This window comes from Trachymyrmex cornetzi, unplaced genomic scaffold (assembly GCF_001594075.2).
Source record: "Trachymyrmex cornetzi isolate Tcor2-1 unplaced genomic scaffold, Tcor1.1 scaffold147, whole genome shotgun sequence".
Lineage (NCBI taxonomy): Eukaryota > Metazoa > Arthropoda > Insecta > Hymenoptera > Formicidae > Trachymyrmex > Trachymyrmex cornetzi.
In genome coordinates, this window is record NW_017296059.1 from 1,610,111 (window position 1) to 1,634,170 (window position 24,060).

The window sequence follows — 24,060 nt, forward strand, 5'->3', positions numbered from 1 at the left end:
GCATTTGGTTTTGGTAAAAAGAATTAATCTCGGAACGTTACATGGTCAATATGTCCGAATCGTCAAATAAATAAATCCGGTAATAAGCATGCGTGGTCAAATAAACATTGCGTTTGATGGACAGCTCGCGGCTTCATCTAGTTAAATTTCAATTAGTCGAGTTATGTATAAACTAAACACACGCTATGTATCGCTATGTACTGGATTCCGATACCAAACGCGTTAATCACCTTTCTTCAACTTCTCCAGTGTCCACATCTAAGGTTAGCGCCGTACTTGGGCGAACCGCCACTTTGCCTTGCGACATTGAGCCGTCCACGCGAGAGGATCGCGTTTACATGGTCCTTTGGTTCCGCGATTACGCGGTGAAACCCATTTACAGGTAAGCAAGTCCTCTGTCGCCGAGAAAAACTTTAAGATCTAAACAAATCCTCGGAAAACGCATTAAAAAGGTACGATACGGATATTTCAAAATAAACAAATTGCAGTTCATTTTAGATCTCATTTAAAAGTAATACCACATATCTTTTTTAATAACGGTTTACCATTCGGGTCAAAAGTTACTTAAATAAGAAGTAATACTTTTTTAAGTCTGTGCTTTAATAAAAATGTATTATATATAAGATAATGATAAAATCTTAATTTTTTCATATTAATACTTTAAGTAAAATACATAATCAAAATGATTATGTAAAGTTACATCGCAATGCAGAAATTAGTTGTCCAGTATAAATAAACAAAATATTTATTTGTTCTAAATCTCTGTAATTAATCAGAAAATCGTTATGAAATTTTTGCGTAAGTCATTTTAAATATTTAAAATATTTGTAAAAAAATATTTAGATTAAGATTTTTGTTATTTTTGAAATTTTAGTTTATAATAATAAAAATAACAAGTATAAAATAAATACACTAAAAAAATACATTGTTCAATGAAGATAGAGTTCAATAAAGTTATAAATGCAACTTTTCTATATATACAGTTTGTTTAAAGTATAAATATTAATATATGTGTTATTATGTCAATCGAACCTCCTTAAAAAAAAGAAATAAGATTCAGGGTTACTCGCGAATTATTTAGAAAATAAAACGTGTACACAGTTTCGATGTGCGGGGACGGGCTTTTAACAAGGCCCTGAACTGGTCGGACAGCACCGCCGTAGGGCCCAGGGCCTACTTCATCACCGTGACGAAGCCGGCCGCGCTCTCTCTGGAGGCGGTCCAGTTGGATGACGAGGGGATCTACAGATGCCGGGTGGACTTCAGGAACTCGCCGACCAAGAACTTCCAAGTGAATCTCACAGTGATCGGTGAGGAAACTCATTACCGTAACGACCGCGTAACGCTGCTCCAGTATGATTAACTGCGTCTCGCGCGGTATAACGCGTAAAACAAAGATCGTGCTGAGGGAAGGGTGCTAACAGAAGAAGAAGGAGAGCGAGAATTAGCTGCAGTTAACGTCGACCGATATGCAGGATCTTTTTTCATCTCGGCGCAAAGTTAAACTTGCCGGAACAATCTCCGTCTCGCGCGGTTTCGCTAATTGAGGGGCCCGCGTTGCGACGGTCTAACCCACTTTTCTTCGAACTTTGCGGGGGCAAGGAAGGGAGACGAATTAATCGAAATTTCATTTTTGCAACTTTAAAATTAACTTTCGCGAGCTCTCTTTAAAAAGTCGTAATAGACCGTCCGGGCTATTATCCGTCAATTATGGAAAACGAACCACCCTGTTCGTGGAAATTGTTCGCAGTGCCACCGCACCAGCTACTCATTTACGACAGCTCCGGGGTGCAGGTGGAGAAAGTCGCTGGACCGTTTCAGGTTGGCGTGGAGTTCGGTCTGTCCTGCGAAGTGAGAGGAGGTGAGCACACCGTATTCCGATTCGTCTCTTTGTGATTTGCCCTTAGATAAATTCACGTGCAAACACAAGAGTCGCGGCGATTCTATCTGTGGCCTGTGTCTTGAACTTCCGCTCGCGGTTATTTACATTACGTTCTCGGTTTTCGTTCATGCATATTTTACATTCTGCTATGAAAACCTGACCGTAAATCAACGCGTTATCGTGCAATTAATTGTAATTTGGAGCACGCAGTCCGCATGCATCGAAATTTCTTTATAATCTCTCCTCACACAATTAACATAATTAAATGACAGAGACGGGAGATATGAAATACGGTATTTCGAGGTAAAGCAAATTTCTCGTCGCATAGTTTAAAAGCTACGATGAATTTACCATTATGCATGTGTGTGTATATGTATAATTACGCGTTCTCGAGTTTGTAAAATTTTATCCGTTAATTCCTCCCTGAGAGAAATCAGGTTTCTCATTAATATGTTTAGTCGAGATACGAATCTCGGCGAGAGAGCGACAAATTACCCGACCGACTCCCCTCGCTTTAAGCACGTATAAATCCCGACCTGACCCCTCTCTCTCTCTCTCTCTCTTTCTCTCTCAAGATCGCGTGAATAAATAAAAAGAGAGGAGATACTACCGCGGGTTAGCGTTAGCAATTAAATACGAGCCCGGCCTCTAAGTGGCCGGGTATTACGCGGGCGCGCCCGATCGGAGACACCCGGTATTAAGGGTAATTATGGTCCCGGTGATTTGTCTGCTGTCACACGAGACTGATCGACGACGAGACGAGGGGGTAGGGAGAGTTAATTAGCCGCGTATAATTTCCGTGCTTTCCGTGCTTTCCGCGCGCGATTATCCCATACGAAGGGAAACCCACGCCGGTGGTGAGCTGGCTGGTGAACGGCAAGGAGGTGGACGGCAGACTCGAGGAGTTCGGCCAGAACATCGTCGTCAGCAAATTGACGGTGCCGCAGCTGCGGCGAGAACACCGCAACACCACGTACAGATGCCAGGCGGCCAACACGCATCTCATACCACCGTTGGAGAAGACGGTGATCCTCGACGTTTATCGTGAGTACTTTTCACCCAGTTCTTCTCACCTAGAAGAACATTTCTGTAGAGGAACTTTTTTCTCTTCTCGTCGGCGCGATACAATCAATTTTCCCCCGTCCGACAAGTGCGCGTAGTGTAAATATTTGTAGGAATTTGCATACATTTATGTTTTTACGGAAAATTGATGTGCATATACTGACACTGCTCTTCATTTAAATTTCACATGTGATAATTTTTTCGTATAAAAGCAAATGAGTTTTAAAGCTACCAAACGGCGAAAAGTTACAAAAGGCTGAGTGTCGTCCAAAGGTTAACATGTTGGTGTCGTTTCGTTTTGACGCGTGCAAAAGCGCAGTCGGCCGCGCATTTAGAAAGTTGCACGTGTCGTCGGGGACCTCAATTAAACAGGGTAACGAGCGCATTTGACAAAAATATGGCATTTATTTACCGCAATATATCGGTTGCACAACCTCTAATTACGCTTTTGCAAAGTTAATCAAAATGCCCCGCGGCATTCAACATGTTAATAATTCATATTAGTTAAATTTCGACCGCGGAAAGTAATCCTTTCTCATTTCTGTTATCGGCCCGATAAATTATTGGCAGGTTTGTAGGAGCGCACTGACCCTGGCATGGATAACCACCATGACATATACACACACACACACACACACACATATCGCGAAAATAAATTTAGCTTTCTTTAATTATTCAACTTGAACAAATCTCGAATGAGCGGAATAATCCGTTCATATTTGTAAATCCTTTTAACTGACTATTTTTATCAAAAGCGATGTTTGTAATCTTCTCCGAAACCGATATCTATCAGATTAATATTAAGCACATGTTATACGTACTCGTTTTAATTAAAAAATCATCGCCTGCGATTTACTAGATTATATTAAAAAGGTTTTGAATATCCTTTGATTTTAATACGCAAAAAACGGTTTTCACATTCAAGTGTAGAAACAATGACGATTATTTCTCAAGATAAAGACCATCGTGTTCAATAACTATTCGCTACCAGCTGCCGGATTTGGTTTCGGTACCATTTGGCTCCTTAGAGCTCCAGCGAAGAAGCTGCGTCACGACAAGCTGACTCAACTTGTTCAACAGTTTCGAATCGTCATCCTTGCAAGAAATGTTTCATTGAGCGAAACAGGCCATAGCATCAAACGGTGCAAGATTAGCGACGTATAACAGGTGTAGTATCTCGGATGCCGTCTAGACGAATGACATTGAAATTGAATTCAACAGCTAACAAACTGATGATTATTGAACATGATGGTTTCTATTTTGAAGAATAATTGTTGTTATTTTTGAATTGAGCGTAAAATTTGTTTGCGTATGTAAAAATTGTTTTTATATGTAAAAACCGAAGGGCGATTCAGAACTTTTTTACAATATAGTAAAATCTGCTGTACTACACGAAGCTTTTTTTTCGCTGAATTGCTAGCTAAATTTGCGTGCTTACTGGTTTACTGCCGTCTTGGCAGCGGTGCTGGCAGTGCTGCTGACTACATTGTTAGCTTAGCTTCAGTACGAGTTTTCATGTTGGCTGAGCAGTTGAAATTTGACAGAAAGTATTTGACGAAAGTATCAGAATAAGTAGACAAGATCGTTGCTACTGTAATACTTACATCATCATAAAAGTACAATTGCATTGTTTTTAATTTATTATCACAAAGAGAATACTTTGATCACATAACTAAGGCTTCGTCTTGATTGACTCTCGCAATAAATCAGCACAAGGCCATGCAAGAAAAATTCCATCTAACCTATCGCGAAAATTCTGCAAACCAGCAAACAGCGTAGTCAGCAGGTTACACAATTTTCATAACAGCCAGCTTGATCGCTAGTATAGTAGCACATTGTTAGATATCAAAGGAACAAAAGTGACCCAATTTCTTAAATTAAATAACATTTTGTTATTTTTCATTTCCATGTGTATCAAAATGTAAATTAATACATTTCTATGATTAGGTTCAAGTAAACAACGTTCATATTAACATATATGCACGTAGTAAACAATTAATTATGTTTCAGTCAAATTTAATACACTTTATTGAGTTAAATTGTTTAATTCCACTGTTTTAGTTAAATTAACGACATATCGAGTAAGAGCAATAGAGACCTATAGAAGTGATTAAAAATAATTTAAATTGAGTGTAATTTAATATTGTAACAGCGCCTGCAAGGAAAAAACAATTTTGCTGAAGTGACTAAAAATTCAGCAAGATATAGAGCTGAAAATAATTTTGTTAAATTATCAAAATATTATGTAGGTCGTTCAAACTGGTTGTTAGAGAATGTCAAAATTAGTTTAATCCAAATTTATTTTCAAACCTGTATCTACTTAAATTTTCACATAATCTAGCAAAATCGTTCTTTCAAGCAATCCAGCAGAAAGAAAGGCTTTGTGTGCTGTAGGCTTAACGCGAGACACACGATGAATTTAAAAAGCGGTGAGCGTCACAAAAGCTTATAAGGACAGGACATCAGGAGAGGATTTGCATCCTAAGTATTAATTATAAATCTTTCCGACCTTAGTGATTTCTTGACATCGCGGATCGAATTTTAAGCTTTTAAAGAGAGGTGTAAAAAAATGAGTAGTATTACTCGCGGTAGGGCGCAATAAACGCGATCTGCTGGTTGGTTCTAGTAAAACCACTCACCGTGAAGATACTGTCAAAGCTAACGGTCATGGAGACGGAGAAGGACTACTCCATCACCTGCGAGACGACAGGCTCGCATCCCCGCGCTCGCATCACCTGGATCGAGGGAAACGAGACATTCCGGAGCAGCAAGGTCGATAACGAAGTATTTTGAAACGTCGACGTCGCGCACGTCGATATTTTTTGACATGTTCCCCTCCACCTGAGTTATCGCCAGTTTCCTGCAATTTTCGAACGTATGTGCCAGCAGGTGAAAGAAAGTGGCAACGCGTCGGTAGTGCTGAGCACCCTGATGTTCTCACCCATCCCCGACGATCACGGCAAGATCCTCAAGTGCCGCGGCGAGAACCCAGCCCTGGCGGACGCGTATTTGGAGGACTTCTTCAAGTTGAATGTCGTCTGTAAGTGGCGGGCGCCGTTTCTTCGGCGCCTCTTTTAACCACGCGACAAATCGAATTTCGATTACCGTGAAATCAATTTGCCGAGTGACATCTTTACGTTTGTAAAAAAAATTTTGTATTTATAAATACAAATACGTGATATTTTAATACTTTATATATTTTTTATTATTTTTGTATATTTTTATATTTTATATCATATTTTATAAGCCGTTTATCTTTATAGCACCATTTTTTCTAATACTGCGGTACATGAATTGTTTATCTGTAAAGAGTGCATCTCGTGATAGATTGGAAATTAAACCGCGAGATGTCCCGTAAAAATATCTTGATTAATTATGTATTTTTTTTTATTTTATAATCCTTTTTAATAGCAATCCTTTTTCTAGGTCTGCGGTGCATGAATTGTTTATCTACGAAAAATACATCTCGCTATTGTAGATCGGAATTATTTAAACCACAGGATGTGAAGATATCTCAATGAATTAACATTTATTGACTGTAGTGTAGTAGTAGATATTTGCTCATTAATTAACAGCCGATAATTCAGATTTTAGAGATTTAAAATCAAATACGAATATGTAAATGGAACTCAACAAGTTTCGCTGTGTTTGTCGTAACCTAAAGTGCATGAAAATGGAAATCTGTTAAATCTGTTAAATCCATTGTACACAAAGAGTCGCATGTCTTATTAATATCGTTTCTCTCTCTCTCTCTTTCATGTATTCCGACGGCTTCAATACGTTCCACGTTCCATTTTCTCTGAATCCGTCGAAATATTTCATCGTGGTCACGCACGTGAAACATTGAAAAACCGAAAAATTTTCTCTCTCTTTCTCTCTTTTTCTGCAGTCCCGCCTAAAGTTCAGCTGCATCTGGGCAGCACTTTGAATGCGGAAAACATAAAAGAAGGCGACGATGTGTACTTCGAATGCAAAGTCCGCGCCAATCCGGAGCACCACAAAATTACTTGGCGCCACAACGTAAGTCCCACCATCAGCAACGAACCCACTTTAATCCCGGTGTGTTTACCTTTGCGAGGCACTGGCGTCTCACTTTTAAAATTTCGATTGCTTCGCCTCTCCACTAAACAGTTCCCGAGTTCCAGAAAAAAAAGGCGATTAAGCGCGAAAAGCACACACAGGGGTCTGAAAAATACCGGGCTTCCCGAACTTTACATTTCTATTCGCGAGAATCGATAACGATCTTTTTTCCGATAAGGATCGATTCGAGTCACAATACCTTAGGATGGAACTTTTAAAGCGTTATCTGAAATTTCCGGAAAAATGCCAGTTTGACGAAAGAAAAAAATAACTTTTGCTTTATGAGGGAAGTAGACTCGGAAATTTTCGTCTCTTCATCTCTGCATATGCATTCACTTCTCCGAGAGCGGCGAATATCTGTCGCCTCGCGTTTATCGCACGGATATTCGTGACACGACTATTCATAAACGGAAATAAATTTCGCATTTTCTTGAAAAATTTCCACCTTTGCCTCCAACGTCGCCTTCGTCTCCGTAAAACGGGAAATTTGGAAAAAGCGTATACGAAAGCATCGAATATATACATACCAAACCGAGAATAAGAAGATCCATTAAAAGGGAATCTTCGCGAACGGCGAAAAGGAGTTTGCGCGAAAAGCTTTACATGAAATCTGTCATCTTTGTCATCTGCGTTTCTTATTACCGATGAAATATGGCGGAAAAAGCTATCGTACTGGAATCTCGAGCCCCGTGTTAAACGCGTTAATCCATCAATGACACAGGGTGGCGTGCTGACGCAAAACTATTCGGCCGGTATCATCATGAGCACCCAAAGCTTGGTGCTGCAGGGCATAGGACGCGACAACGCGGGAAATTACACGTGTCTCGCCAGCAACGACCGTGGGGAGACGACGAGTCCAATTGTGAACCTGAGAGTGCAGTGTAAGTAGATACGACAAGTACGAATCGATAACAAGGATTTCAGAAAGCGAATGTGTAATCTCGGTGAGTATATACGCCAGCGATTCGAGGATGAATCGAATTTCAAGTGGAAATCTTCGAATCGTCCGCGAATGAAAGCAGGATTGGAAATGTTGCTTCATAAAAGTAACGCGTTACCATTATCGTTACTTTTTGTAAAAAGTAACTCGGTACCGTTACTCGGTCCTAACTTTAAAAAGTAATGTGTTACTATTACTTCAAAAATAATGATTCGTTACTTTTTTTCGTTACTTTTTCGTAATGTTCAAATAAGACGTTGAAAGATTGAAAAATTACACTGTTTAATAATCAATATTAATTGATCAAAAATCAATATAAAAACTGAAATTCTAATATAATTAAATAAAGAATTTTTTTAATAAAGAGAGGACCGTAAATGTGAATACACGACAAAATGTGGTTTATTGTGTATTAAAATTCTAAACTAGTCTTTATAGCAAGCTTTTCTTTTAATAAATTTTCAATAATTCTTTATACTAATAGGTATTTTTAATATATGCTTATCTTTAGGAAATTATATATAGATTGTAATTTTTGAACATAGATTTTATTATGAATTTTTATTAAAAATTTTTGTTTTTAAACATCAAAAGTCATTATTAAAAATGCACTCCAATATTCACTATATACCAATGTTGAAAATTTATAGATCACGTTACATATACATATATACTACAGATTTTCAGTATTGGTAGAAACTATTGGAATGTAGCCTAAAATATAAAGTATAAAACATTTTTCGATATCTACATTTTATTATAAAAATATTTCTAGATAATTATAAAAATAATGAATTCTATCGAATAGTTATAAAGGTAATAAAAGTTTGAAATAACGATAAAAATACAGCTAAATTTGTGATTGTTCTTGTAAAAATGTAATGACGTCACTGTTATCATTACAGAGAAAAAAGTAACGATGGTTATCGAAAAAAATTAACGAAAATAGTAATGGCATTATAAAGTAATACGTTACTTTCCAATTCTGAATGAAAGTATTTGCGCCATAATTTATGGCGCTTAATATATTTCTCGCAAATAAATTTAGATCTTTACACATTTGTTGTTTATGATATAAATAATTATGTAAATATAATTATTAATATGAATATATGTATTTATTTATTTATGTCATAAATTATAACAGTACAGGTTACATAAGAATAAATTATTCACATGTTTAATTATTAAAAAGATATTATTGTATGGGAGAATTAACCTCTGACCTTTTCAGAGCTAAAAGTTAAATTTAACTATGTTGTTTCTACTTCCTCCAGTAAACTCCAAAATACGCGTTACACAATATGCCAACCGCGCGTAATTGTGTTCGGGAGCGAAATATCTCGGACGTCAGATATGAGGGATTACATTTTAGAAGCCAATTTATTTTCAACCGTCTCGTCTAAGCCCTACGGCGAACAATATAATTCTCCCGATTAAAGGCGAATAAAACGGCTCTTAAACTCGGCATAATCCCGCTGTCGAAGTTCCGCCGATCAATAACGGAGACGAGAAAGAAAAAGAAAAAAAAAAGAGAGAAATTCCACGTTTTTATCTTGTTCAACTGAAGAACGCGTGTGTGTTGTGTTTTCCGTTCTTTTTCTTCTACGTACTCTCCAGTCGCGCCAGTTTGCAAGATGAAGGAGGTGACGATAATCGGGGCTTCCCTGGAGGAGTCCGTGAAGGTGCGCTGCGAGGTCGACGCCGACCCGAACGAGGTGGACTTTGTCTGGGAGTTCAACAATAGTGGCGAGAACTTCGAAGTCGCGCCGGCCAAGTTTGACGGCAACAACGGCACCATGAGCGAGCTCGTCTACACCCCCGAATCCGAGAGGGATTACGGTGCCCTGACCTGTTGGGGTAGGAATGCGATAGGGAAGCAGGAGGCGCCCTGCATCTATCAAGTCATTCCGGCAGGTGATGTCCTAGACGCGTAACGTTATGAAAAAAAGGAGTAAATAAAAAGAAAAAGTGAAAAAGAGAAAGATAGAAATCGGTGGAAATTTATTCCACTGCACTTCTGCTTTTTTCATTGCGAATCATAATCTGGAAGAAATCCTGTCGCTTCTGCTTTTTCAAAGGCAAACAAATGCGTCCGAGATTCTGAAAATATTTAAATATCGTATGTACTGCTACATCTCGCGTCGAAAACACATAATATTTAGATGTCCGTATTTAGAATTCAACGCGGCTATTTACGCTTTCCTTTTTTCTACCCTATCCGACTCGCAGCCAGCTTATCGCACCGTACGTCATAAACTCGAAAATATTTGTTTTATCGTTTATTTTTGCAAGAGCTGTGTACGTTCCATCATAGTTTACTTAAACCGTATCCCTTTTGTATCTGAGAAAGAAAATCAGATGTTGAGGAAAAATGAGAAACATTCGCCTTTAATTATATTTTTCTTTTCTGACATGTTCTACGTGCAACTTCGTATTATATTTTTCTAACTTTCTCAGTAGTCGTATCAAAATATAAATTCGTCAGATCTCTAACAAAGGAACGTGCTATGTTGTAAAAAAACATCAAAAAACTAACATTACCAATCGAAAGATTACATTTGAAATAGGTATCCTAGTTGGTCAAATCTTGGGATCCTATGAATTCTATATCCGACTTGGACCGAAATATGTTTGACCATTTTAATTTAGATACAAAATATCTCGAGAACAATGCATTTTTTAAAAAAAGGTTTCAAATAAAAATTATAAGATTCGAAGAGAGAAGTTATAAGATTCGAAGAGAGTCATCAGATGGGTTACTTAGATTTTGGATTCAGGACCTTATTGGGCCCAAGTGGGTCAATGAATCATGAATCCAAAATCTCAGTAGCTCATCTAATGATCTCTCTAAACCTACAACTTTGGTCTCTTTAAACTCAACAACTTTTATTTAAAACATTTTTTTTATGTATCGTTCTCGATATTTTGTGTTTAATAATTGTAAATTAAAGTAGCCAAATATGTTACGGCTTAAGTCGGATACAGAATCCCAATGTTTGATGACTATCTAGAATACTTCAAACGTGATCTTTCGGTTGGTAACGTTAGTTTTTTTATGACTTTTGCAATGTAGTTCCCTCGTAAGTAAAGGTATCCCTTTTGATTAAAACTCTAAAAACTCAACGCGAGAAATGTGTCTGAACAGTTAAACCGAATCCCCTGAACAATTGCACCATCAAAGCATCGCTCAATCAAAGTTCGGAGATCCTGGAGGTCGAATGCGTGCCGGGATATGACGGCGGACTCCACCAGGAATTCCGACTAGAGGCTTATGAGGTGCTGACCGGTAATCTCCGGGTGAACGCGTCCAGCGTGTCGGCCGATCTGCCAATCTTCCGAATCGCCGTGGCTGATCTTCTACCAGCCACTCACTTTTACCTGGTGACCTACGCCGTAAATGCCAAAGGCCGTAGCGAAGTTTCTCTGTTGGAGGATATAATGCTGCGCGACTCGGAGAAGCATACAGGTAATTAAGTTATAAAAAGAACGTTATTTCGTAAAAGTGTCAAAATTTAATTTTCATCGCGTGGTAAATGTTTCTCTCTTTACTTCTTTATTTTATCTGGATATATCCGTGTATAAAGTAAATAGTGTATAATGAAAGAAACTTTATCTCCGTTTTTCATAACAGCAATAATAGACAGAAATGAAATGCTATAAGAACATTTCTATACGGATATGTTATATTAAGCGGAGTTTTTTTTTTGAAAGATCAGCATTTCGGAGGTTTATCCTTTCGAAACTGATTTGATTTGGGATTCAGATTTAGAATGTATATTTCAGGTTTTCTCTCAAGAATGAATTAATTTAGACAAAAATTGATAATAGCCTGTCAAAGACTGTCTTATATAAAAGGGATTGACAGAGATTCATGATAAATAATTTAATTTAATACTTAAAATTGAAACGAATCATGAAATTCACTAATTATTTCGATTTCTATTTCTGATATATTGGCGTCGTTAATTATTTTGACAGAACTATAAAAGAATGAAAATTACATCTAATAATAATCTGTAATAATAAAACTAATAATAAAATGAAATACTAATTCAGATTTATTTAAAATTTCGTAAAATAATAAATCAGATAACTAAAAATAATCCGTAATATTTATAATTTATGGTTTATTATTTATCTTACAGAAAGAATCTATAAATAGACTTTCTGTTTACAATAAATCACGTTTATTGCATCTTTTATTAGAAATTTGCAATATATATGATTTACCATAAACAAAACTACTGCTATATATATCTTCATTCTACGAACGAAAAATACCAATTTATTTCTAACTGAAATATCTTACACGTATTATAATTTTCTGGGAAAGAAGGAATAGAGTTATATATCACTCAAGATGACAGCAAATTTAACGCCGAGCACATACGCGTCACATGATTAACACAACTAATTACAATTTTTCCAATTACACACAGCACGATAAAATATATTTTTTAATAATATTTATTTCATCGTGCTGAGATTAATTACGATTGATTTTGTGTACATATATAACTACTACGGGGACGATATTTTTATCACGCGTGATGAGATAACCGCTCATAGATTTCCATCGCAGGACGAAATTCACATTCTAGATACCGGAGTCAGTATGCTGCCGTTGATCCTGCTGTTGGTCGGCTGTCTGATGGCCTTCGGTGCGACCGTGATCTCCGTGATGCTGATGATGTATCGACGACGCGGCACCACGTCACCCGTACACATCGAGCCCTATATGAAGCAGCCGATAATCACACCGCCGGACTCGAGGAACAATTCGATGCTGGACGTGACCCACGGCGACCACACGTACTTCGTCGAGTACACGCTGAAGCAGGTCACCGATTATGCGCTCAATAATCAACCGGACATCATACAGTCGCCACAAGGTACCGCCAAGCAAAAGACGTTATTTCTACTTGCGATCTGATCTCATCCGATCGACCCATTGTTGCTGAATTTAGTACAATTGTACTAAATTGGGTACATTTTTGCTATTTAATTATTTGGATTTATATAATTTATGTTTGGATTCCGGCAATACTGGATCGATCTAATATTTGAATCTAGATTGGACAAAAAAAGTCGCGTGAAGAATAGAACGTTTTAAGAATTCATGGAATAATAGAGACTTGAATGAACAATAACGGAGAGTTTTGATTTCTGTCGAACTGTCATTTTCTGCAAGTTGATCAAGTTACGTGCTGTTTTGAACTGGCAAATCAATTCCTATCAAATATCGAGCTTTTATTTGAATAACGGAAACGAGAGATATTTTTTCAGAAAGTATTTATTTAAAATAAAATTGATAATTTAAAGAGCACTCTTGCCCGTGGCTAAATGTACATTTAACAAAAATCCTTCTTTTTTAATGTCATCTGTCTGACCTTTGTCTTCAGCATTTTTATTTAAATTGTTCGAGAGCTGTTAATGTAAAGTGGAATAATGTGAACGTTTCAGACCAAGAGAAGATCAAACGCGAACCGCAGCTGTTTTTGCCAGTGAGACCAGACACGTTGTTCGCGCCCTATGACATTCACAAGCAGGGACTGCAAACGAACAGATGCAACGTAAGTCATGTCAGAAATTATAAAGTGGTCTTTTTGAAGAAAGGGAACAGTCGAAATAATGTAAATGATGCACCGTTACAATTTGTAAATTAATCCGGTATCAATTTGCGATTCTGCCGTGCCATATCCGAGAAAAAGGTTTGCTTTAATTCTTGCATTCTGATGGATATAATTGCGAGGAACGAATCGTTACGTGTCTTAATCCTCAACGAATCGTCCCGTATAATGATTTCTAATTATTTCAATAGGTGGATTAACGTGAGATGTGCCTTTGATTCTTTTCTCCTTCGATTCTTTACTGCGATAGGAAGTTTCAATAGCGCGCGAGATTTCGAACTCCGATTCGGAAGATTAGAAATTTAATCTGCCGTAGATTGAATTTCTATCGATCGTTTATAAATTAAGCCGGCTATCTAACCAATCTCAGTTTAGCTGTCGCGCGCGACCGGTGTATAACCGTTATGAATAATATCGATCTTCCGCGCGGTGTGGATATCCGGGGAAGCCGCTACTATTTTCGATTTCCCAATTCTATTTCTCCGCGCGCGATGCTGAGTATTAATTAGATTTAGACCCGATATCTCCTCTTGACTTGGCAGCTGAACCCGTTCTCCGCAAAGTCCTGGGAACCCATCAGTTTCAAAGCCGATCGCAACCTGATGAAGGAGATCATCATCGCCAATTCCATACCGGGCCCGGAGAGCTGCGTGTAAACTTGATCGAGGCAGTGAATTGGGAGACATAAACTTACACGCATACATACTTATACTCTACGCGACACACAAACACATACACAAACAGCATATCATAAGGGCGATCGATTTCGTAAGCCCTGAAAACTGTATCGCGTACAGTCGCGTCGCTCGATGCCACGACAGGATATACGCGCGGATATATCAAAGACAAAGTCAACGAATCTCGTGTCTCGCTTGTTAACGTGCGCCAGTGTGACATATCACGATGACGATATCGTAGCAGACATATCAGCATATCGTAGCATATCGTGGCGCGCCACGATCTCTCCTGAGATCATCGAGAGTCTTTAGGATCATCCCTCCGCCGATCCAGCACGAGACCGGGGCGAGGAATCGCGGAGTCGTCGCGAGACGATTTAGTCGCATAATTTAACCAAACGCTACACGTGGTGTACTATTCCAAGTTTAATATATTTTGTGTCAAGTCTTAAAGTGTCTTGTTATTTCTTAATGTCGTTATTACGACTGATATACCTCCATCCTAGCCGCTTTCTTCTCCGATTTCTCTTTTTATTTCTCGCTAAGCCATTTTTTAAACGTCCGGAAGAAATTTTTTATAATTCTGTATGCGTATTATTTACGTATTTTTTAGGCTATTTTAGCCTGACACCTCAATTCATCTTCTTCATTTTGTTAATGATGCGTATATATTTTTAATAAATAAATGATGTATTATCAGTTAAAAAAATAATCCTATTTTCAATCCAAGCGGATCTTGGTGCTTAATAATATTTATTATACCAATTTTTTCATGTGTCTCAATGGTCGAATTGCTATGACGTCCATCCCAAAGAAATCGGGAGTTCTAAATTCAAATCAAACCCTAGCTAAGATGATATATTTCGTGATAACTTGATAAGTTCTTGACAGATTTTTAAGATGCTTATTATTATTATTATACTTACAATAAGATAAGATTCCTTATATTAAAACAATTAATAAATTACAAATAGGCCTTTAGAAATCGGTGCTGTAATAATTGCGCATTTATCTCGATTGATCTAAAACAATCCTTTAGAAAAATAATATATTTGTCGAACGTTTCGGCTAATTTCTAGTCTAAATTGACGATTAATCTAATTTAAGATATTAATATTTCAGCTTCAGTTTGCAATTGCGGTTTCAAGTTTTTAGTGAACTCATTAATCATTAAGCACTCTAAAATTTACTACGATGAGAAATAAGATTATTTCTCTTAATTGATTTACCTTCATCAATATAATTTTTATTTATAATAGATGTATTATTTAATTATTATATATATTCTGGTAGAAAATGGATACGCTTTAAATATATTTCGTACACTTTACTCTTGTTTATATCACATAACTTTTTATAATAACTAGAAAATAAAATTGAAAGTAGAAAATAGAATTTCTGAATTAATAATATTATAACACTTCGTACTATAATGTTATGATATTAAACTCTATTTTCTTCCTAATTACCACAGATCAGGCGATCTCTTTTCTGAAGAAATATAAAAACCTTCAGTATAAGATATTGTTTCTTAAAATATGAATTTATTTCTAATATATCATTTAAAAGAATAAAAAGATTTTCATATAATAATATAATAATATATATATATCATATATATATATATAATATTATAGCCCAGTTAATTTAATCTTTTCTCTAAGAAAAGGAAGGGCCATGAGGATATAATTAAAAATATTATTTTCATTTAAAAATGATATTTATTTAAAACAGACATATTTCTATATTCAGAATTTTATAAAAATAAAGCATAATATATGTATGTATAAGTACGTATAAAGTATATTAATAACAGCGTTTTACTTTATCTTTTAAAAATGACAAAAATCTGGATTCGCTAAAAATACCTCGATGGATAGATTTACGAGGTAAACATTCTCCGTGCAATTTCGCAAAAGAAAAAGGACGCGTCTACAAATCGATTCTTAGAAATCTTCATTAAACCTAGCGCTGGCAATCAACCATCTCTTCTCGCAGACGCTGAAGTGAAATAGGTTGAATCTCGGTTAACTTTAATCACCGTTTACGAGGTCTCGTTTACGAGGTGTCAATGGATGGCACCAGCTAAAACAATGTGCGTTTAGCGTGCGTATATTTAAGAGACGACCGGAAACAGGTGCGTCCGCTTCCGCAGGCCGTCGCGCCCAGGAAGACACCGTACACCAGAGCGGTCCAGACTATCACGCCGACCGCAGCGGCCGCCAGTATCAGATGCGCTCGATGACGAACGCGATCCAGGATCCGCAGCATCCACTTGCGGTCCACCGCTCTCCCAGGAGACGCCGTGCGACGCAAGGATGCGGTCGCTGCGTTCTAGACATGCGCGGTTATCAGAGAACATCCAGGGAACATAAGTCGAGCTATTAATTTCATCCAAAAGGTGAAAATAATAATTTTTGTAACGGGTTATCCTTTGGAGACAAACAACTCGGATTACATCGGAAAGCTTAAAAGTAAATTACAATCGCACGTTCGACTCGCATCTTCTCTTCACAGAGAGAAATGATTTTTGCTGATATTTAAAAATTTAGCTTGACACTGATTTGAAAATAATTTTGTTAAACTATCAGAGTAATTAATATGCAGGACGTTCTAGGTAGAACATCAAAACTTTTTGCTACATTGTTCGTCATGCTTAAGTTTTCGACATAAATATTTTGATGGTCCACCAAAATTATTTCCAGATCTGTATAATATCTCTAAGTTAAAATATAATAAACAAAGCATTTAAAACAGACTAATGAGAATCAGCGCAAATATGTGAACGCAAAATTTATTACGATTGAAGATAATTACTCAGACGATTGTATAATGTCTCCTTTATTATATTTGAACGTTTCAACTCTCTTTGCTGAGTTCTCCTCAGCGATATTAAAATAGACGAAGTCGCCCATCCATTGAGAGCAAGTCACTCACAGATTGACAAAACTAAAGTGATGTTAAGTTGATATTTATTTCAATGGAAAAGAGCGACAAGAACTTTGAAACCGTATTAATTAACAAAAAAAAAAAATATTACAAACGTCAAGATATATTGATTGCAACAATGTCTGTATTCCGTCCGTACAGCATGACGTATTAATTAAAATTGAACGTTAATTGTATCTAGTTAAATTTTTAGATATTTCAGCAAAATCGTTCTTTTCGTGTTCGGTCAATGCATAGAGGGTGAAAAGGTATATTTTTTACTTTATTAATAAATCTGACTAACTTTACTTTGTTGATAACCGATTAATGGAGAAACTGAATGATCAAAGATAGCAAAATCTGCTTTTTTTTCAACCCTTACTGCGCTCGTCCCTTCGACAATTCGTTTTGCAACTGCAGCAGCTTTCTGCGCCTCGTACACATTGCCGCGCGATTCGTTGAACGCCTGCTCTACTTTGCTCTCCACCTCGTGCAGATCATCGTATGGCTCGTGTACTTCACCGTACACTTCGTGGACTTCATTGTTGAGCGCTTCGTGCATTTCAGTGGGCATTTCATTATGCACCTTCTCGCGCGCTTCGTCGCTCGCAGTCAGTAAACGCTCGTGCTACGACAAAAAGATTTTCCCTGTACACTGAGAAAAAAATTTACTGAATTTTAATATTTCTTTGAATAGTCATAGCGGAATATTTACTAAATGTAAACACGTATTAGATACAAGAAGCATTAATTTGATATCATTTTTTTCATTTATTTAAATATTTACTTACAGTAAGTAAATATTCAGCAGGACTATTTTCAAAGAAATATTTATTAAAATTTAATAAATTTTTTTCTCTGTGTTCAAAACTACTACTAACTGCTGATTGCTAGAAGATATTTTTTTTTAGTTTCCCGTATAGACACGAGATTTCACGGGATCTTTAGGGAATTGTCCCTTGCCAATTTTGATCTTTGGATATGTTGTGTAAGACATTATATAAAGCTGTACAATATGAACTTTAGACCACATATTAAACAAAGTAATTTTTACAGATATTTTGTCGCTGAAAATAAATTCGTAAATCCCGAAACACAATAAGTGTAGTAAACTTTAAATCTTAAGAAATTGATTAGGCACAATCGAAGATTGTGAGAAGAATACTCGACTATGATTGGTTAATTTCTTAAAGTTTAAGGTTTACTACACTTATTGTATTTCGAGATCAATGTCCATTTCATTGTAGATTAACTGTAATCTCAATTTAATTTACTCTTTATCTTTTTCTAATTCTTGGAACTAGAAAAAGATATAAAGTAAATTAAACTGAGATTAAAAGACAAAGTTAATTTATATTGGAAAGAGGAACATAAGTGAAATTTTCCCATCATGTCACGTTTTTGAGATATTTTAGCTCAAACATGTCATTTTCAGCGTATTAAGTTCATTTTTCCCAAACACGTAACCTCATTCAGCAATTTCATTTACGGATTCATTTTCGGTGACAAAAAAATCTGTATAAGAATCATTTGGTCCAGTTCGTGGTCTAGAAAAAGTTTAAATTTGCCAGACAATAATATTAAATCCATGTTCTTTTTAAGTTTATACGCTTATCTTCAATAATCGAAACACTTCCCTGTGGATGACGATAAACGAAAAAACTTAACATTTTCAAAAAATGCAAATACACTGTTATAAAGAATATAAAATATCATAAAACTTTTATATAAAATATTTTTTCATATATCTCATGTTTTAAAGATATTTGCTGAAAATGAAAAAAAATCCGTTATTCTCGAGAGATTGTTTCACCCTCTAAACCTTTAGATGCGCGCATAAAAAAAATATGGGTCTAATATTTTTGGATTTTATGCTTTACAACAAATCCGAAGTTTATCAAAATCGGACAGTTCCGATGGCTCCCTTGTTAGTGAAATTAATGTTTTTAGATGAAAACGGAAATGTGAAGTAAATTTGTGCAGTAAATTAAAACTCCGAGATACAATCGTCAGTGGAAAAAGAGCAAAAAAGGATGACGGGTCTCTCAAAAGCAGGAAGAAAAAGAATGGAACCGAACAATTTGCGAGATTAATCTGTCCGTCTCAATTTCCGTCTCAATTTCTTTTAATCCGTCTACCTCTCGCGGGGAAATGATAGCTGATAAGAAATTAATAAAGGCTTCTTATACAACTTTTGCAGTGCGCAAATTTGAATAATTTAAAAAGCATGTTCTTTTCCTGTCTCTTCCTCCTTTTCGTTTTTAGATAAAAAACTCTTTTTTGCCATCGAGAATAATATCTTTATAGACACATGTGTGTGGTATATTTAATTTTCTGTATATTTAATTTCTCGGCAAATGTATACGTTTAATTTCCTTCGATGCGCTTCCACCTTTCCAAATGTCGCGTCGCAAATTGCACAAACGCTCTGAATTATCGCGTGCAAGAGCAAAGTCAACATCGCGCGTCAGTAAACGTGTGTGCCGGGAATGTATCTTAAAACGGAGAGGGCGAGAGTTCTCGAAACGATCCGGGAGGGCGATTTTAGCGACGTGGGGAAGGAGGTGTCGAGAGGATCGATCGGTCCAATTACGGGAAATGCGGGGACCCGTACCTGCATATTCTGCAGTTTACTTATTTGCTGACGGACCAGACGAACCACCTTGCATTTCGCGTGTTGACAGTTCGCCAGGAACTCTGCGAGGTTCGCCGTCCGATCATCCTGCTCGTCCCGCTCCAGATATCGACAACCGCCGCATGTACCAGCATCGCATATCATTTTCGTTGGCATATCGCAAATGATCCGTTGCGGCGCACAAACCGATTCTTGTGATCTAAAAGAATCATTTTTCTCAGGATTAACCCGCCGCGGACACGGCTGAAGGTGCGAGCAAGTTGGCGTGTAAATTGAATGGCGCGATCGACGGTTTTTGATCGACATTTGCAATTTCATGTGCAATTTCATGTGCATGTAGCGTAAAGGAAAACCGGCGTTTTATCCTCATTCCATTGATTCTCGTCAAAATGACCACATACAACAAAATCACATTCAAAGTTGAGCATTGTCCAACTATAATAGCTAAGCATCGCAGAAATACACGACACAAAGGCTACATTCGCTTTGAGCGTTTTCACGCTGTAAGCTTCATTCTATCTTATTTCCGTATATAATGAGATGAAGATAGAATGAAGCTTACAGCGCGTGAGCGTTCAAAGCGAACGTATCTAAAGTTATACAGCGATGTAGTTTCAAAGTGATAGTGAATTTCAACTAAATTATGGCTAATGAATCTTTAGCAGGTGCAGCAGACAAATAGCAGTTGCAGTTGCACGCATAATAGCAATTGCAGCGGTTATGCGTCGCTTCTAAATATCTCCTGCAAATACTGTATATGTTTGTATTCTTGTATATACTCGATGTATTGTAATCCATTTACAATCAAACATTTACATCAATGTATTTTTTTACCTTCATTCCAATCTGCTTTTCTATAAAAAGCTGCAATATTGCTTTATTTCCATTTCTCCGTCTAAAAAAATTAAGCACTTGTTTGGCGTAAAAATACATTTGGCAGCAAAAATTGTAAGCACTGCACTGTAAAAAAATATATTCTCCGATAACCGACGTTTCTATATTCGTCATCGGTAAAATTAAAAGATAAACAATAGACCATACGATTAATAAAAAAAACATGTCTGAAATTGGATCGAATATATACAATTTAAAGTCTATTTTTTATTTAATTTGCACTTATTCAATTGCTGCACACGAATCATACCAGAGTGAGTAATCGTCAGGTATGTTTTATTTATTTTTCATACTATAAAAAGCCAAATTAAATATTAAAAATGAAGAGAGATAAATACTTTTATACAATGTAGAGTTAAAAATTTGTATTAAGAAAATCACAATTTAAACTTACAAATTTACAATTGCTTTTTCTTAAAAATAATTATTATAACTTAAACGCATACATTATATAATATATACAACGTTGTAAACTTTAAAAATACACATAAATATGTTACTGAAAATATATTCCATTAATACCAGAAATACTAAGCGGTCATTAGTGATCATTTGTATTTTTTAAATTAATAATTTCTTGTGTGGCAGACAAGATTTGAAAACTTTATACTGATAAAATATTTGATTTTTATCATTTTCTTCATTAATTAATTTGTTTATTTAATTCTTTTAATGAATGTGTGCCACATTTTCTCTATTATTTTATTTCCCTACTATTTATAAGTTAGAAAAATTTTATACATAAATATATTTTAAGTCTATCTTTATTATTAATTAAGTCTAGGTTTCCTTTCTGGTGGTGGTTTCATATCTTTTTTCTCAGTTTTCACTTCTTGCTTAATTTCTACGGCTGAAATAAAAAAAATTGTTAATAACACCAAAATAGTGTTAGAATCGAGAAATAAAAAATAAAATAGCATATAAGTTATGCTACACGTACAAGGTTCTGTTGCTTGATGGACTGGCTTTGGCACTGGTAAAGGAAATTTACGAGTAAGCTCTGCAAGTAACATATCCACTCTCTGGCGTTGAAACAACGAGCTAGGTTCCTCGCGCACCGGCGTTTCCTTCTTCGCAGCCAAAGCCTTACCATTTTTGAAATCCCAAGAATAGCCTTTACTGGGGTGATATCGAGAACAGCTGCTGGCCTCATCGAAGGCAGATTGTAGGTGGTGAACTGTGGACAGCTACAGAAGGTATATTTTTTAAGTATAACAATAACTAAAAATGTAATATATAAAATGCATAATGTGTTAAAGAGGATACAGAAAATATTCTGATAACAACCAAATCTCGATAAAAATTTAAATGTATATTTTTTCTTGCTCACCAATCTAGAACTCACGACGGACCCTAAATCTGGAGCTTGGTATACAACGCCAGCTATAATATAATAATCGGCAACCGCTGAAGCTTGAGTTGGCGAATGCCTGAGTTGTTTCCTAATCACATACAGGATTGGCTCTTGCACATGCAAAAGAATATACTCCAAGCCAGTCATATTGCTAGGGAATAACGAGCATTCATGAATATGCTTATAATGATAATATTTATATATTTAATGTTGGGATCGATTGAGATTTACTTCAGTTGATCAGGGCTCAAACGCTGCATCTTGACTATCTCATTGTTACAAGTCCTGTCGTAAAATGGATTACTTCTTTCTGAGAAGTAATCCATGATGTTGCTTGGATTAAGAACGGGAATCCAGGCGCTGTCATGCCAAGACAGGCCCAAAGGATTCTCTATAAAAACAGAAAAAGAATTATGTCAATTATTAAAAACTTGAGTACTGATTAATGATTGTATAAACACAATAGAAACTTATAGATCTTCACCTTGTACCGGAGTTTTTCCGGGCATCATCATCACATCCACTCAACAGAATTGTATAAAAATTGCAATTAATGACACTATTTATCGTGTTAATCTTACTCCAGTCGCGTGTATTGTTTTTTCGGCATTTCTTTTATTTACGTCGATTCTTGCGCACCTATTGACGCTTGTTAGCACTTTCAATCTATAAGCACTATTGATAATATAATTTCCTTTAGTATCTGCTGCAGGTAAAATTATTTTCATAATTAAAAAACTTTGAGGAAAAAATTCATCATACAAACTTCAAAAAATATCTTACAAAAAAGTAACTTCAGACGTCTTTCTAAAATCTTGAAATCATCTTTAAGGCCACTTAGATTAAGATTTAAAAATATTTTAGCAATTTAGGAATAATTGAAATAGAAAAATCATGTAAATTGTACGACATAACAACCGTCGGAAATATTCGTGGATATGCGGTTACGTGCACACGTTTTATCCCTATGGAGGCGCCACTTGACAAATTCCACCTTGAACTACCTGAAACATGTGAGCATTTCTACTGTCATCCTGATGCTCCGGTATTTCGGTGCGCGCCGTTGCGCGACAATGATTCCGTCAAATTTCATTCGGTCTTGTTTCGCTCACCGTTCTGGTTACGGCGATTTTCGAGTCTGTCAATAGCATCGCGTGCGAAAGGAATGTCTTGCTACGAGTGTCTGGATCTGCGAACTCCGTGTGGTTCACAATGTGACCGCGATCGCCTGGTCTCCGAGAAAAACGCGCGCGAGGGTCGCCGTTCCGTCGACCCACAACGAACGACACTTCGCGGCTGATTCCATTGAGATACATCGCCGGCTCGCGCGCTAAATGGCAGAGGTAAACCAAAAAGAAAATTGCAGTTTTGTGTCTGTCCGAACTTCCAGGAAGATCAGCCGGAAGATTCCCTCAAAAAAATCAAAAGTTATTTAATCGACGCCGCGTTTGACAAGTCAGCGTTCGTCAGCTGATTCGTGGACTTTTTCGGCGTCACGGTGACTAGCTGCGATTTACCTTATCCTCGAGAACTATTTTTTTGGATTTTTGCAAGCAGAAGGAACGTTATACGACTTTTATGGAGCCGTAAAAAAAATCATCACGGGAATCTCGCTACTCTGATTTTTGCAACGCATGAGAACGTTGGAAATTTAGTCGATTTATTGGTCTCGGGTTTCACATTCGCCGCTTCATCACGACGTTGTCGCTTTCATAAACCTCTCCCCTCCCTCTTCCTTCCCCCTGGATTCACGTACAATTAAACATGAAGGTTAGAAAATTGTCGTGCAGCTCTTCCTTCCCCTCTATCCCCCTCTGCACATGTGCGCGCGCTCGCGCGAATAAATCGCGTGCAGTTCGTAGTGATGATGAAACAGATTTATTATTCTTTTTTTAAAATCGTTTCTTTTAAACGACCTATAACGTACGTAAGAATTCTATTTCTTTTTTTTAAATGAAATGTGCGTTAAAATTCT

General features: G+C 36.6%; 4 protein-coding genes across 6 annotated transcripts in view; 2 read left to right on the forward strand and 2 right to left on the reverse strand.

Annotated features, from left to right (window-relative positions):
- Positions 1 to 14,714, forward strand: part of side-III (sidestep III) — a 35,081-nt gene extending 20,367 nt beyond the window's left edge. For 2 of the 3 annotated variants that reach the window (XM_018502451.1, XM_018502452.1), the window contains exons 4-16: positions 250 to 382; positions 1,102 to 1,310; positions 1,751 to 1,861; positions 2,723 to 2,926; positions 5,571 to 5,728; positions 5,831 to 5,984; positions 6,834 to 6,964; positions 7,746 to 7,905; positions 9,585 to 9,881; positions 11,113 to 11,433; positions 12,569 to 12,859; positions 13,431 to 13,540; positions 14,140 to 14,714. In XM_018502451.1, coding sequence (XP_018357953.1) covers positions 250 to 382; positions 1,102 to 1,310; positions 1,751 to 1,861; positions 2,723 to 2,926; positions 5,571 to 5,728; positions 5,831 to 5,984; positions 6,834 to 6,964; positions 7,746 to 7,905; positions 9,585 to 9,881; positions 11,113 to 11,433; positions 12,569 to 12,859; positions 13,431 to 13,540; positions 14,140 to 14,253 — 2,393 coding nt within the window. In that variant the 3' untranslated portion in view covers positions 14,254 to 14,714. The remainder of the gene's footprint in view (positions 1 to 249; positions 383 to 1,101; positions 1,311 to 1,750; positions 1,862 to 2,722; positions 2,927 to 5,570; positions 5,729 to 5,830; positions 5,985 to 6,833; positions 6,965 to 7,745; positions 7,906 to 9,584; positions 9,882 to 11,112; positions 11,434 to 12,568; positions 12,860 to 13,430; positions 13,541 to 14,139) is intronic. The other variant, XM_018502453.1, reaches the window with a different exon arrangement.
- Positions 14,715 to 16,127: 1,413 nt separating this feature from the next.
- Positions 16,128 to 20,292, reverse strand: LOC108757688 (uncharacterized). Its single transcript, XM_018502194.1, has 3 exons — positions 19,817 to 20,292; positions 17,585 to 17,830; positions 16,128 to 16,608 (listed from the first exon to the last, which is right to left on the reverse strand). Exons 1-3 carry the CDS (start codon positions 20,171 to 20,173, stop codon positions 16,360 to 16,362), a joined length of 852 nt encoding a protein of 283 aa, XP_018357696.1. The 5' UTR covers positions 20,174 to 20,292; the 3' UTR covers positions 16,128 to 16,359.
- Positions 20,293 to 21,475: 1,183 nt separating this feature from the next.
- Positions 21,476 to 22,703, reverse strand: MED6 (mediator complex subunit 6). The gene is made up of 5 exons (XM_018502471.1): positions 22,570 to 22,703; positions 22,317 to 22,476; positions 22,062 to 22,236; positions 21,672 to 21,918; positions 21,476 to 21,581 (listed from the first exon to the last, which is right to left on the reverse strand). The coding sequence occupies exons 1-5, from the start codon at positions 22,598 to 22,600 to the stop codon at positions 21,502 to 21,504; spliced, it is 693 nt and encodes a 230-aa protein (XP_018357973.1). The 5' UTR covers positions 22,601 to 22,703; the 3' UTR covers positions 21,476 to 21,501.
- Positions 22,704 to 23,058: 355 nt separating this feature from the next.
- Lrrk (Leucine-rich repeat kinase) overlaps positions 23,059 to 24,060 on the forward strand; it is an 11,700-nt gene continuing 10,698 nt past the window's right edge. The window contains exon 1 of the mRNA XM_018502472.1: positions 23,059 to 23,428. The gene's annotated coding sequence lies outside the window, so the exon portion shown is untranslated. The remainder of the gene's footprint in view (positions 23,429 to 24,060) is intronic.